This window comes from Neofelis nebulosa, chromosome 7 (genome assembly GCF_028018385.1).
Source record: "Neofelis nebulosa isolate mNeoNeb1 chromosome 7, mNeoNeb1.pri, whole genome shotgun sequence".
Classification (NCBI taxonomy): Eukaryota; Metazoa; Chordata; class Mammalia; order Carnivora; family Felidae; genus Neofelis; species Neofelis nebulosa.
In genome coordinates, this window is record NC_080788.1 from 41,735,907 (window position 1) to 41,750,729 (window position 14,823).

The window sequence follows — 14,823 nt, forward strand, 5'->3', positions numbered from 1 at the left end:
CTGCACTCGGGGCCCCTCACCTGGGTGAAAGCGTCACTGGAAGAAAAGGTGTGCAGGGATGGGAAGCAAGTTCCAGGACAGGAAAATAGCTATGCCTGAGCCAGGGTCCAAGCCTGCCCTAGGTTGCCAGGCTGGAAGAGAATATCCACTTCCCCCCCTGGGATAGATTTCCCAGGACCTTTGGGAAGCAGGAAGATAATTTACTCTAGTTGTTAGAGCAGAGGTTTTGGAGTCCAACAGACAGAGGTTAAAATCCCCATGTCCAGGAACACCTGGGTGGCTCAGTCGGTTGAGCGTCCAACTTTAGCTCAGGTCATGATCTCACAGTTCCTGAGTTTGAGCCCTACATCAGGCTTGCTGCTGTCAGCGAAGAGCCTGCTTAGGATCCTCTGGCTCCTTGTCTCTCTGGCCCTCCCCCACTCATGCTTTCTCACTCAGAAATAAAAAACAAAAAAAAACATGAAAATCCCTGTGTCCACAAGCCAGTATTTCAGTCTTGGTTTCTTTCTGAAACAGGGAAATGATAACATCCACTCCATAAGATAGCTGGAAGGGTTCAATGAGGTAGAAAGTATGTCCCGTGCTGGGTTAGCACATTGCAGCGAAATGGCAGGTGTCTTCGCTCAGGGAACAATTATGAGCACCTGGTGGATGCTGGGCTCTATACTGAACTTTAGGTAGTTGATAGGAACAAAACCCTCAGGAAGCTTATAACCCAGTATGAAGAGACAGATAAGTAAGCGACCACCTTGAGACAGTGTAAGACACATTGAAATGGGGGAAGCACAGGATGTTATGGGAACTGGGCAGGAAATGTGTGTGTGTGTGTGTGTGTGTGTGTGTGTACGCATGTGTAGACCTTCTGGAGGAGGTACTATTTTTACTGAAACGTGAATAGGAAATTAGCCAGGTTTGGGGTAGGGACTGTGCAGGAAGAATGTTCCAAGCAGGGGAGAAGTCACCTGCTATGTGTTAAGTTCTTGGAGTGGGACTTGCAGGGACAGGCAGTACTAAGGTAAGAAAATGTGGCCTGACCCTGAAGTTTTCACAAGCCAGTGCAGAGGCTGTTTCCCCTGGACTGTGGGACACAGAGGTGAGAGGATATAAGGCAAGGATACTTCTCACCTCTCAGAGCAATGCTGCCTGGGAGAATTCAGCCTCCAATTGTTTTTCCTTCTTCTCCCATGTTCCCTACCCATTTCCTCCTGCCCCATTATCCTGGGGGTCACCAGGTCTGGTGTGACTGCTTTTGTCCACTGTGGCTCCCATCCCCATTCAGTGTGTGCTGTGCCTTGAGCACTATGGTGGTCAGGAAGACCCCGGCTCTGACCCTCCTCTGCCCCAGAAGCAAGCCTCAGGGCCATTCCCTGGAGGAGAGGGGAAGTTCCTAATAAGGTAAGACGGTGGGCAGTGGGGAGGGCGTAGCTTACCGCATGGGGTTCCAGAACACTCGAGGTCCATGAGCAGCCATTTGAGGGCTGGATTGGGGGTATCGGAGTGGGGCCATCTCTCTGGGTCCCATCTCCTGACCTCCCCCCTCAGTCTCCTTTCTGCAGGACCTAAGATCCTGCTTTGCCTTGGGAAAGGACTTTGACACATTTTCACAATCAAGTTGAGAGAAGTCTCCAGAGGGGAAAAAGGATAAACAAGCTTTAAAAATGCAAAAGGAAATGTATTCTTTATTTATTTTCAAAGTCGGGGGAGGCCACAGCCAGCTCATTTGAGTGAAAGTTTCCAGCCACTCTGACATGAGGTCACAGAGACTTCAGGGAGCCAGGACGTTTGGGATGGGGCAGCTGGAGTGTCTTCAGGCCAGATTCAGAATCGATTCAGCTAACAGGGCAACCGTCAGCCTGCCAGGCGCTGTGCTCTGCACTGCAGGGGTGAACATGCAAAGACCTAAATCCTCCCTCCAGCTGAGAGTCCGGTAGAGGAGCTAGAACAAAGACAGCAAGGACTGGTGGACAAGGAGAGAGTGTGACAAATGTCATAACAAAAAAGTTCAAATAAGCACCAAAGGGACAGGAGGGGGATTCATTTCTGGTGTGTGTGGGTGGGGTACTCACTGAGGAAAGCTTTCAAGGACTAGCTGAGTCGAGTTAGACTTTGAAGCCCAGCTAGGATTTTAATGGGCATAGATCACGCAGAAGGCTTTCTAGGTAAAGCAGATAATGTGAGCAAAGGTACAAGGTGGGAAATTCTTCTTTGAGAAATAGGGATGTTTGGGGCACCTTGGTGGCTCAGTCGGTTAAGCATCTGACTTCAGCTCAGGTCATGATCTAACGGTTCGTGAGTTCAAGCCCCACGTTGGGATCTGTGCTGACAGCTCAAAGTCTGGAGCCTGTTTCCGATTCTGTGTCTCCCTCTCTCTCTGCCCCTCCCCCGTTCATGCTCTGTCTCTCTCTGTCCCAAAAATAAATAAAAAACGTTGGAAAAAAAAATTAAAAAAAAAAAAATTAAAAAACAAGAAATAGGGATGCTCGATTTTCTTAAACATGTATTTATTTATGTGTTTATTCATTCATGTAAAACTGCTTTATTGAGATACAAGTCACATACTATACAATTTGCCCATTTATTTTTTTTATTTTATTTTATTTTTTTTTAACGTTTATTTATTTTTGAGACAGGGAGAGACAGAGCATGAATGGGGGAGGGTCAGAGAGAGGGAGACACAGAATCTGAAACAGGCTCCGGGCTCTGAGCTGTCAGCACAGGGGCCCGATGCGGGGCTCGAACTCACGGACCGCGAGATCGTGACCTGAGCCGAAGTCGGCGCTCAACCAACTGAGCCACCCAGGTGCCCCACAATTTGCCCATTTAAAGTGTACAATTTAGGGGCACCTGGGTGGCTCAGTCAGTTGAGCATCTGATTCTTAATTTCCTTTTTTAAGTTTATTTATTTAATTTGGGAGAGAGAGAGAGCACGAGCAGGGGAGGGGCAGAGAGAGAAGGAGAAGAGAGAATCCCAAGCAGGGTCTGCACTGTCAGTGTGGAGCCCAATGTGGGGCTTGAACTTATGAACCTCGAGATCATGACCTGAACCAAAACCAAGAGCCAGACACTCAACCACCTGGGCCACCCAGGTACCGCCTGACTCTTGATTTTGGCTAAGGTCGTGATCCCAGGGCTGTGGGATTGAGTCCCACATCAGGCTCCCTGTTGAGCATGGAGCCTGCCTAAGATAATGTCTCTGTGTCTCTCTCCCTCTGCCCTTACCTGCCTCTCTCTAAAATAATAAATAAATAAATAAACAAACAAACAAATAAATAAAATAAAGTGTACAGTTTACAAAGTTGTGCAGCTAATACCACTACCAATTTTAGAAAATCGTCATCACCCCAAAATGAAGTTCCATACCTATTAGCAGTCACTCCCCATTTCCCCAGTCCTGAGCAACTGCTAAACTACTTTCTCTTTCTATGGATTTACCTATTCAGGATATTTCATATAAATGGGATCATATGATACATGGTCTTTGGTGACTGATTTTGTCACTTAACATCATGTTTTCAAAGTTCATCTATGCTGAGGTATCAGTATTTCATTCCTTTGTATTCTTTCTCTGCCTCCATTCCTTTTTACGACTGAATAGTGTTCCACTATATGGATATACTGGGTTCATCAGTTGATGGGACGTTTGTCTTGTTTCCATCGTGGGACTGTTATGAATTTGATGCTTTTGTGTGGATGTACGTTTTCAGGACATTCCACTTTGAAAAAAATTTTTTTAATGTTTATTTATTTTTGAGAGAGAGAGAGACATAGAGTGCGAGCAGGGGAGGAGCAGAGAGAGAGAGGGAGACACAGAATCTGAGGCAGGCTCCAGGTTCTGAGCTGTCTGCACAGAGCCTGACACGGGGCTCGAACTCATAAACCTTGAAATCATGACCTGAGCTGAAGTCTGATGCTTAACTGACTGAGCCACCCAGGCACCCCCAGGACATTCCACTTTGAATGAAGTCTAGGACAGTCACAGTGGGGAGTGGGAGGGGAGAGGGTGAAGTGGAGAGACCTGCTAACCCACGTTCAGGCTCTGAGCAGTTGGGTGGGAGTGAGACGGGTAGGCTCAGAAGGGTAGGCTTGTGTCTGGCCTCCCTGAGAGCCTGTGGTATATGAGGCCAGGGCAGGGCCATCCCCCCACCAACACATACCCACATGGTTGTGTCACATCTGGCAGCTGTTTGCTACACTGGAAATAGCCTGGGCAGCTGGTATTTTCCCGGGAAGTCAGGTGCATTTTTTTCCAGTGTCCTGCTGAGGGCCAAAATTAGTTAAACCCATAGAGAAGTGTGAGCTACATGGTTAGGCCAGAGGAGGGGAGTTTGTCAACAGGAAGCTGGCCAGCCAGGGGAAAGAGGTGGTCAGGAAGAAAGGTTAATAAGCCGTGTGTAAAGCCAGGCTAAGCTGCTAGGCTCCCACCCCTATGGTCCTCACACAGAGGCAGTGGTTTTGTTTACAGGAAATGCTTTGAATTTCTCACTGGCCCCATTTAACAGATCAGGAAACAGAGGCACTGCATTGAAGGATCTGCCATTCAGAGACAAAAAGGAGACTAAAAGCTAAGGTCTCTGGTTCTGCTGTGAGCAGCAGATTTCATAAAACCCAGGCCTTGCCCTCAGTGCTATGTCTGTCTTTGAGTTCACAGGAGAAGACAGGACGCAAAAACAAGAAAGAATTTTAGTCTCCTAAAAAAGAACACCAAACCCCACCCCACCCCTAAAGCAAAAACACAAAACAGGGCTTTAATTACCATCTTTTCATCCTTTCCTTCTTTACTTTTTTTTTTGTTGTTGTTCTCCAGCCAGAAAACATTATGTTGTTAGACAAGAATATTCCCATTCCACACATCAAGCTGATTGACTTTGGCCTGGCTCATGAAATAGAAGATGGAGTTGAATTTAAGAATATTTTTGGGACGCCAGAATTTGTTGGTAAGTTTTAGGCCTATTTCTCTCCCAGGTAAGTAGGCATCTGGGATCAAAAGGTAGAGAAATTCTGGGAACAAACCCTGTGTCTGTTTGAGAGTCTGGGCTGAGAGATGGTACCTTGGAGACTCCCCCTTGGAAACCTAATGGGTGGGGAAGAAAATGTCCTGCAAGTTTTCTGGGTAAGGGTCCAGGTGCTGGCTTTGAGCACCCAGTGGGGCAGGAGGAGGCCCGGTGGGGCTAGAGGCCTTTGCAGAGTCAAACCCTCCCAGAGCTGGCCCCACCTCCTGCTCTTAGATGAATTTATTGTGAAAATTTAAAATTTCCTCACCCTCTGGCATTCCCATAAACTCAAGTTTCTCTGAAGTAGCTTTTGACTTCCTGAAAAAGAGAAGGGAAATCATCTGCTAAATGCCAGATCCACCCACTCACCTCTCCTGTGTGCCTGGCCTTTATTCTTGCACAGGGGGCCCTGCTTCACAAGAGCCTTGGCAGCTCCCCCATCCCTCCGTTTCTATCAGCCTTGACTCAGGCCCCAGAAGCCCCCTCGTGGGACTGGGGCTGCAGGCTGAGGGTCCTAGAGAGAAAGCCTTACAGAAGGGAGAGGAATGAGAATTGAGGACCACTGTCTCTCTGCTTTGGGAGTTGAAGTGGTCTTGGAAATGGAGGGAGGTCATGGTCTCTCCGAAATCTGGGGAAAACTTCTGACATAAATGAAGTAAGGAAAACAGAATGTTTCAGATCACCCATCCTGATGGATTTTCAGGTCACACATGCCAGCCCCACAGCCACTATGGAATGGTGCTATTAAGGCTCCACAGACCCCAGGGTAGGGGAACTTTGCTGTGTGCTAGGCACTATGCCGGTGCTCTGCAGACATCACCTCAGCTAATCTTCAAACAACCTCATGAAGCAGATTTAATTATTTTCTCTATCGGATGCTTTGTTCAAGGCAAAACAACCAGGAGGGGGTAGAGCTAACATTCAAATACAGATACATGCAACATCAAAGCCTGTGCCCTCTTGGTTACACGGGGTTGTCTCTCTAGAAAGACCTTGTCCCGAGGAGGCTTACAATTTAGTTGTGGAAACATCAAACGACCGAGTGTGAGTGGTAGAAGGATCTTTTTAGGTCATCTGGGCTAGTTCAACAAATGTAGGATTGGAAGTCTGGGGGATTTTAGTGAAGGTCAACCAATGGCTATTCTTCATCTAATATCTATGACAGATATTAGGTGAGGTACTGAGGACACAGTGGCAGCAGGGAGCCACACTCAGAATGATTCATGCAAGGTCACACAATGAGCTGGTGGCAGAAGCAACTTGAACCAAGGGCACAAGACATCTATTCTTGAACTTTGTCCAAGACGGCAGTTGCTGCCCACCATTCACATATGTGGTGAAATGCATATATTTATTCCCTTAAGTTCAGACCAGATGCTAACAGTAAATGGTTCAACTAGACATTCAGGGCCATAGTGGAAGAGGTGTCACAAGACAGGATGTGATTAATTATAAAGTGAATGATAGAGACATCTCTGAAGACTTCTCAAACAAGATATTCACTCTGGCAAAGTCAATGGGATCAGTCATGCCCTTGAGTCAATAAGAGACAAAGGGCTGGTGTTGTGGGTTGGAGAAGTGTGAGGAGGGGTAGGGAAAGAGGCAGGGTAGAAGAGGAGTATACATCCCAGTCTCAGTCGTTCATAGCAGTGGGGAGGGCCAGAATTAGTACATTTATCCAGGACAATTCCCTGTCCACTCTGAATGAAACAGAGAGTTCCTATCAGAATGGCCATGTGAGTGAGACATTGATGGCTAGGGCCAGACTATGGAGGGTTCTTTCCAGTGATACAGTGTTAAATGTCTAACAATGTGTCTCCAAAACAAAACAAAACCCAACCCTAATTTATAAGATTTGCCAATTTTAAGCTACCAACTTGTCACTGAATTCAGAGTTGGGAAGAGATACACACAGTTGACCCTTGTGAGCCAGTATGACCCAGCTCTAGCCTAGAACTGGTTTTGTTTGCACCTTACAGATATACAGGATGACTTCTCTAGGCCTCTGCCCAAATTATGATAACTTTCTTTATCCAGGACTCCTGAGAAACAGGTTATAATTACTTGTCCTACTCCCACCATTCCTCTGAAACTTCAACCTGAGACACAGTATTCAGAAGTTACCATCAGCTTCTAGGAGCATGGTGGACCCAGTCTTCCAAAAGCCCTCCTGCAACAAAACTTGATTCTTGAGAAAAATATTCTTTATAATGAAATTCTGGACTCATGGGAAATAAGGAAATCTTTAAGGGTAGTAACTCCTCCTGCATCACCTGCCCCACCTCCAAAGCCAGTGAAATATGAACTTAGAGCTGGAGCTGTGAGCAGCAAGAAAATTCAAGAGGAGGACCTCTCCCAAAGGCAAGTGTATGTATCAGCATTTCAATCAGAGACTAGCAAGACTTAGACATCCAAGGACATAAGATATTGAAATGATCACATGTTGACTGTAAAATCAAGGGAATGTATATAGAAACAAAAGAATCATAAGAATGAGCAAGCAACAAGAGACTGTCAAAAATGACCAGGCAAATGCTAAAAAGAACCAGGAAGAACTTTAAGAAATTCTATACTCCTAGAAATTTAAAATTTAGTGAATGAGTTAAGCAGCAGATTACACACAGCTGAAGAGAGAATTAAAGAATTGAAAGGCAGAGCTGAATAAAATTAGCCAAAATACCACAAAAAGATCAAGATACAGGAATATGAGATAGAGGACAAGTGTGAGAGGGTGAAAACAGAAAACCTAACACAGGTCTGTTTGGAATCCCAGAGGAGGGAATAGAGACAACAGAGGATCAACATTTGAAGAAAATGGCTGAGAATTTTCAGAACTGTTGTGAAAACATGCATCTCCAGATACAGAAAGGACAATGTATATCAAACAGAAAAAAAAAATCCATTATAGTTACACTGTAGTTAACATTATAGTTAAACTACGGGGTACCAAAGACAAAGAGATCATGAAAGCGGCCAGGAAGAAAAGACAGATAATAAATAAATAAATAAATAAATAAATAAATAAATAAAAATTTGACAGTGTACTTGTTAAAACAACAGTAGAACCCAATGTCCAATAGAATATTATCTTTCAAGAACTAAGGAAAAATTAAAAAACAATGATTAGGGAGCATCTCTCTACCTGCTAGACGGGATGCTGTCCAGTTCATGAATCGCTTAATAAAGCCAATTACAATCCTCAAAAAAAAAAACAAAAACCCAAAACACTCTTAACTCTACACCCAGCAAAAGTTATATTTCAAGAATGAGGATAAGTGATTCAGGCAAAACACAGCAAAATCCAAAAATTCGAAAAAGAACAATACAAACCATAAAACAATTAAACCACCAACAAACCTTTATTACTAGAGCTTCTAAAGACGTGCTTGTGAACTAAATGTTCTCTGAAGGAAGACCTCACTGTGTGAAGTAATAGAGCAAAGAAATAAGTAAACATTCGGCAAATATAACCATTTTCTGTTTAAAATGATGATGGTGGTGGTGATGATGATGATGATGACAGTGATGGACGGTCATGGATGTTTTAATTGCAGGGTTAAAAAACAGAACTAAAAATTGAGGAAAATAATGTTAGATAGGAAGGAGTTCTTGAAATGAGTGTTCTAAGGCTCTTGTATTATTAGAGGAGAGTCAAAAGATTGCTTATGTTAGAATTTGTTAGATAGCCATCCTAAAGTCTCAAGGGTGGCCATTACAAAAATGTAAGTAGGAAAGGAAAACAGTAAGAGAAGTAATAAAATAAAAAACACCAAGAAAGAAGAAGAAAAGCACAGAAGAAAATAGACAAGCAAATGCACATAGAGAACAGAAGTGAGTGTATATGTGTATCAAACAGATAAGCCTGGAAAGTGAGTTGTGCTTCTCAAACTCTCTATGGTGAAAGACTTAAATTTTTTTTTTCTTCAATCTGTCCTGGACTGCTTCTTCATTAAAGACACAAGAAAAATAAATCCCTAGAAAAATCATCACAATTTGAATGTCATGGCAATGTCATATTGCTGTACGAGTTTCTAAAAGCTTACTCCCCATTTCTGGACCTATTGTGTCTGGACCAGTGACTCTTTGTCTTCAGACCACACTTTGAATCACCGTGCTAGAGAATGTCTTTCATGTTTGTGAGGAGACTTGTGCAAAAAAGTTCATAGCAATGTTGTTCTGATAAGAATAGAGGTGGAAACCATCCAAATGATCATTGAGAGGACAATGACTGAAAGATGATACATATTAACACAGTGGACTATTACATAGCAGTGAAAATGAAAGACCATGTATGAACATTCAGTGAACACTAGAAGCATAATGTTAGAGGGTGGGGGGATCAAGTGACTACATTATCTCCGGGATGACATCGTTTTAATGAAGCTAAAAAATAAGCAAAACCAGAAAAGTGGTTCCTTGTGTCTCTAATTAGAGAGGGGGAGGGGGATGGTGGTCACATGCTACAGATGCAGTAGTTTTAACATTGTTCTAGATGCACCAATGTAGCCTTTCCCACCCTCTCCCTTTTTCCATTATGATTAAACAGGCTCAGTCCTTCTCCCTTCTGTAGCTATTCCCCTCTTTTTCTCCTCAGTTTCACGACCAAGCTTTTTTTGTAGCATTGTCTACACCCTTATCTCTACTTCCCACAGTCAGGGCACCTCTGGACACCACACACTTTCTAAGTGCTTGCCTGCTTGATCTTTGGGTGGCATTGGGTCCTCTTCTGTCCTGGGTAGACTGTTCTTTCCTAGACTCTGCACCCACTCTTGGTCACCACATCATCCACACAGCTCCCGTTTCCACCTGCACGATGACTCCAGATTTGATGGCTCCAAGTCACTCTCCCATACCCGGGGCATCTTTGCCTGTATGCCCCTGGGGCACCTCAGGTTCATCATCTCATTGGCTCCAGATTGTTGTCATTCTTCTTAGGGAGGAGGGGTCCCTCTTTCAGACCAGATTCAGGAACGTGGATTCCCTCTCTGCCTTCTTTTCTTTGTTATGACCTTCCAGCACTGACCTGTTTTCCACCAGAGACTTCTAAAGCAAGCCTTATTGTCAGGCCCCATTTCCCCTTCTGGCATCTTCCTTACCCCACCCTCCTCTTCCTCTTCCAGGCATCCCTCTGTCCTTTCCTTCTTCCTCACTATTAAGGCCTCTTCGTAAAAGATTTCTACCAGGATAACAGGCAACTTCATTTCTCAAAATTCTTAGACCCAGATTATCTCCATCTGTTGTTCTGATTTTTCCTTAGTGAGGATTCAGGAGGGAGACATTTGTCACCAAACTCCCTAAAATTCCCTATCACCATCTCTTCTTATTTTCATACTCCTGCTGATTCTTCAATATGGCTTCTTTCAGCTCCAGAAATTGTGAACTACGAGCCCCTGGGCCTGGAGGCTGACATGTGGTAAGTTGTATAGACGACCCAGGTGACCTTGGGGTCCTTTCAAGGGCAGAAGGCCTCAGACTCTGACTCTGGATGACATCATCCTGCTTGGCCATGAAAACCCCTTTCTCCACACGTTCAGAGCCTCTGGCTGCTCCCGGTGTGCTGGACCTGTGGCCCAGAGAAGCTGAGGCAGCCAGGCCTGGACTTGAGGCCTGTTAGAACACAGCTGAGGCAGAAACAAGGGGAGAGGCTCACCCTGGAGGCCTGCCACAGCTATGATAAAGAAATAGTAACAATAGCTTATTTAGTTAATCATCCAAGTGATCACTGAGAGCCTTGTAGGCTCTAAGAGCTGTGTTGGGCCTGAGGATACCATAGTGATTGATTTTCTGCACAGACAGGACTCATTTCATTTGAACAGGGCTTTATAGTTGGCTGAGTGAGTACCTTGATTGCTTGGTTTTCTAAAATCCTCCTGGAAGTTTTGTGAGGTAGTTATCATTCACCTCATTTTATGAGGAGAATGAGGCTCAGAGATCATAAGGGACTTGCCCCAATCACAGCCTGCAAGTGCAGAAGTCTGACCTTGAACTTGGGTCCTCGGACTCAGTGTCCAGAGCTTGATGACTCCAGATGCATCCCAGGTTGCTGCTGAAGACTGGGATGAGTGGAGAGGGCTATGGACTTGAGGTGACATCCTTAGGCCACTGTATAGGGGCACGTGACTCTTCCCCTTGAGAAGCATGGGGGGGAGTCCCTTGCTGGGCTGGGATCAGAGCCAGGTGGCTCTGACTTGCCTGTTCTTTGTTTTGCAGGAGTATAGGCGTCATCACCTACATCCTGTGAGTATCCCTGATGCTGGGGTCCCAACCTAGCTTGGATCTGGGGAACTGGGAGGAATGAGAGAGGGGTAGGGACAGGCAGCCTGAATTTACTGGTTTTACTCATGAATCATTTACCACGAGCCAGATGTGTTCAATCCACACAGCACACCTGAGGCTCCATGCTTTTAGCTCCATTACATACTTTTGGCCCTAGGGTTGACCTTGGGCCTTGTTTGCATCCCTACCCTGGCCAGGCATCCAATGCTCAGCCTCACCCAGGCTGCATTTCCTGTGAGAAAGTCAGCTTTCACCCAGAACCCTTGGGACAGCCCTCAGGCTGCCGTGCCTTCCCCATCCTGCTCCTTCTTTCTCTCCCAGTCTCCCCTTCCTTCCCCGGCTCTCACGTGCTCTCGTCTTTCTCCCCAGAGTCTCTTTCCCACCCCTGAAGTATTAAGTTGCTTAAGCAGACATTTCCTGTGTAGCTCCATGTGCAGTGGATCTGTCACTTTCTATCTTTGTGTCCTTGGGCAGATACTTAACCTCCGGGCCTGTTTTCCTCATCAGGAAAATAAGAATCACAAACTTCCTGCCACGGTGTGCTGTGCGGGTTAAATAAGCAGACATGTGTGCAAACTTCCTAGCGCAGCTTGGTGTTCATTCCATCAGTGCTTCTCAACCATTTCCCCCCCAACAGCACAGCTGGAACATGCTCTTTTTACGGCACATTGAGTTTGAGTTAGCCCGTAGCCAGAGGGGACATGGGGGCTCCAGTACTCACCAGCTGAGGGGGACCATCTCTCCGCATTCCTGTAAACCAGTTCTCTGACTTCCAGCACCACTTAGACTGGGAGCTCTTTACAATGTGGGGGACCCCTCTGAGCTATGGCAGAGGGTCTCAATCCTGGCTGTACCTTAGACCTTTTAATACCCAACACTGCCCAGGCCCACTGCAGATCTATTACATCATAATTGCCAGGGATGGAGTCTGGCCATCAGCATTTTTTTTTAAGCCCCAAAAGAACTGGATGCAGAGAAAGAGAATTTGATGCATTGCTCGATGGTTCCAGATTCTGTGTTGGCTCTTAAAACCTTGATTTTTTTTCAGAACTCGGATTTCCATTTTGAAATATTAAGGAATTCCAGTGTGTACAAAGCATATAGTCTTCTTTTAGCTTATTTGAGTTCTACACAGTTTATTGAGTGCCTGCTCCATGGTGGGCACTGTGCCAGGCACTCAGGATACTGACATGGAGGAGGTCTGCCCTGCGTGCCTGGAGCTCCCTGTGTTGGAGGGAGACACCACACAGCTCAGTTGCACTCAGTAGGACCAAGATTATGCTGATGTATGAACATGCCTGTGTGAGGCACAGCTGGGAGAGACACTCGTTTGCTGGGACTGTGGGAGATTTAATGAGAAAGAGATTGAGATTAATATGAACTGGCCTGTACAGAATGAGATTAATTCTCTGGGTGGAAAGGGAGAGAAGGGCTGTCTGCTGAGGAAAGGAACAGTGAGCCTGTTAAAGTGTGGTGAAATGTACTGAGCGTGTGGTAGGGACCAACTTCCAGTGTCTTGCTCAGGAGTTCAAACGTGATCCTATAGAAAATGGGAAGTCACAGGAGGTTCTTTGTGTTCTAACAAAGATAGTAGTAATGGCCACCAATTCCAGAGCTCTCAGTATATGGGGCAAGATTGCATGTAACATTGTAAATATATTTATTTTTCACAACCATCATGTGAGCTGAAGAGTTTTCTTCATTTTATGGAGGAGGAAACTGCAGGTCAGAGAGGTTGAGTAACTTACTTAGGTTCACACAGCTAATGAGTGGCAGAGCTGGAATTCAATTTGACGAATGAAATATCAGCATTTTCCCAGTGCACCTTGCTACCGCTATGCTAAGACAGTGGCAGTAGAGATGGGGAGAACCTTTAGGAGATATTTAGTAAATAAAACCAATAAGACTTTTGGGCCAGTTAGATGTGGTGAGGGAATGGATGGAAGAGTCAGAGGTGACCCCTGTGTTCTAACTTGCGCGCATTTGTGAGGTAACATCATTAATCAAGGCAAGGAGCTCATGGAGGGAAGTTAGGGCACAGTGACAATGGCACATCTAGGGCGAGGTGTCCCATAAGCTGGGATATGAGTCAGGAAACAGTAGATTTGGGAGTCACTATTTGAATGACACCTTCTTTTTTGAAATATTTATTTTGAAAGAGAGAGAGGGAGAGAGAGAGAGAGAGAGGGAGAGAGAGAGAATCCCAAGCGGGGCTCAATCTCATGAATCATGAGATCATGACCTGAGCTGAAATCAAGAGTCAGATGCTCACCCGTTACCCAGGCGCCCCTGAATGATACCTCTTGACAAACCCTGCAGGGGAACCTTACACACCCTTCTAGTCCTACTGGTCCATATATTTCCACATCTCTCAGACTCTGCTCAAGTTGCTCCCTTAGCCTAGAACACCTTCCATCTCCTCCTCTACTGACAACCTCTTCATTCTTCGGGACACAACTGATACGAATGTCAGTTCTCCCATGAAGCCTGCACTTGGATGTCCCCTCTGTCCCGTGCCCCCCTAGTCCTTTGTCTGGTCTTCCATTGTATTCTGCTTTGTTCTCTTTGGGATCATGAAGAGCCATGTCTCTGTTTCCTCCCCTCCTCTTTCAAGTTCCTTGAAGACACAGTTTTAGTCAAGAGCTTAGTAGAAGCTCCGTAAGTGTCTTGAATCGGACTCAGTTTGTTGAAAAGGCTGCTGACTGGCTGCCCAGAGTGGGCAGGCGGTGTTGCTGGGAGCCTCCCATCCCCATGCAATAGTATGAGTCAGGGTTCCCTGACTGTATCACCTCCACCTCCATCTACTTTCCTATAGTCACGTGTTCCCTCTCTGTGTGCTCAGCCTAAGTGGAGCATCCCCTTTCCTGGGAGACACAAAGCAAGAAACGCTAGCAAATATCACAGCAGTGAGTTACGACTTTGATGAAGAATTCTTCAGCCAGACCAGCGAGCTAGCCAAGGACTTCATCCGGAAGCTTCTGGTGAAAGAGACCCGGTAAGGTGACAGAGAAAGACACGGGCTTCTCAAGTACTGACCATCTCCTGTCCCCTCCCCCAAAGATGTGCTAGTCCATTCCTTCTTTGCCACAGGCTGCCATCCGCACCATTGTGGTCTAATCTGGGCAGGTGCTGAGAAGTGTGGATTAGCTGAGACTTGGCATTGATCTTGTTTGCTCAAGTCTTTCTGCTTTCTTTCCTGCCCAAATACAAATAACTCTGTGTGTGTGTGTGTGTGTGTGTGTGTGTGTGTGTGTGTGTGTGTTTGGAAGTCAGCCTAGGTTTCTCTAGGACACACTGTCTTTTACAGTCTTTGAAAAGGAAAGTGGCAGAGTTTCCAAGCCGTTTCAAGTGGGAGCTGGGGGGGAGGCAGACTCAGAGGGGTCAGTAAGTGGGAGAATAGGAGACCTGTTGATCCTACCCCTCCTTAGGGCCCAGGGTGAGCCCTGTGGCTGAAGAGTCAAAGTAGGAGATAGGCAGGAAATTGTAAGGTGCCTGGTGCCAGAGCATGGACTAAATGGGGCAGGAGTGAGATCCACAGATTCTAGAAGGTCATGTC

The 14,823-nt window shown here is 45.7% G+C and overlaps 1 protein-coding gene across 5 annotated transcripts in view; it reads left to right on the forward strand.

Moving 5' to 3' along the window:
• The window catches only part of DAPK2 (death associated protein kinase 2), a 120,851-nt gene that overhangs the window by 88,756 nt on the left and 17,272 nt on the right, over positions 1-14,823 (forward strand). For all 5 annotated transcript variants that reach the window (XM_058737449.1, XM_058737448.1, XM_058737447.1 and 2 more), the window contains exons 5-8: positions 4,805-4,934; positions 10,356-10,404; positions 11,202-11,228; positions 14,110-14,262. In XM_058737449.1, the coding sequence (XP_058593432.1) occupies positions 4,805-4,934; positions 10,356-10,404; positions 11,202-11,228; positions 14,110-14,262 (359 nt within the window). The remainder of the gene's footprint in view (positions 1-4,804; positions 4,935-10,355; positions 10,405-11,201; positions 11,229-14,109; positions 14,263-14,823) is intronic.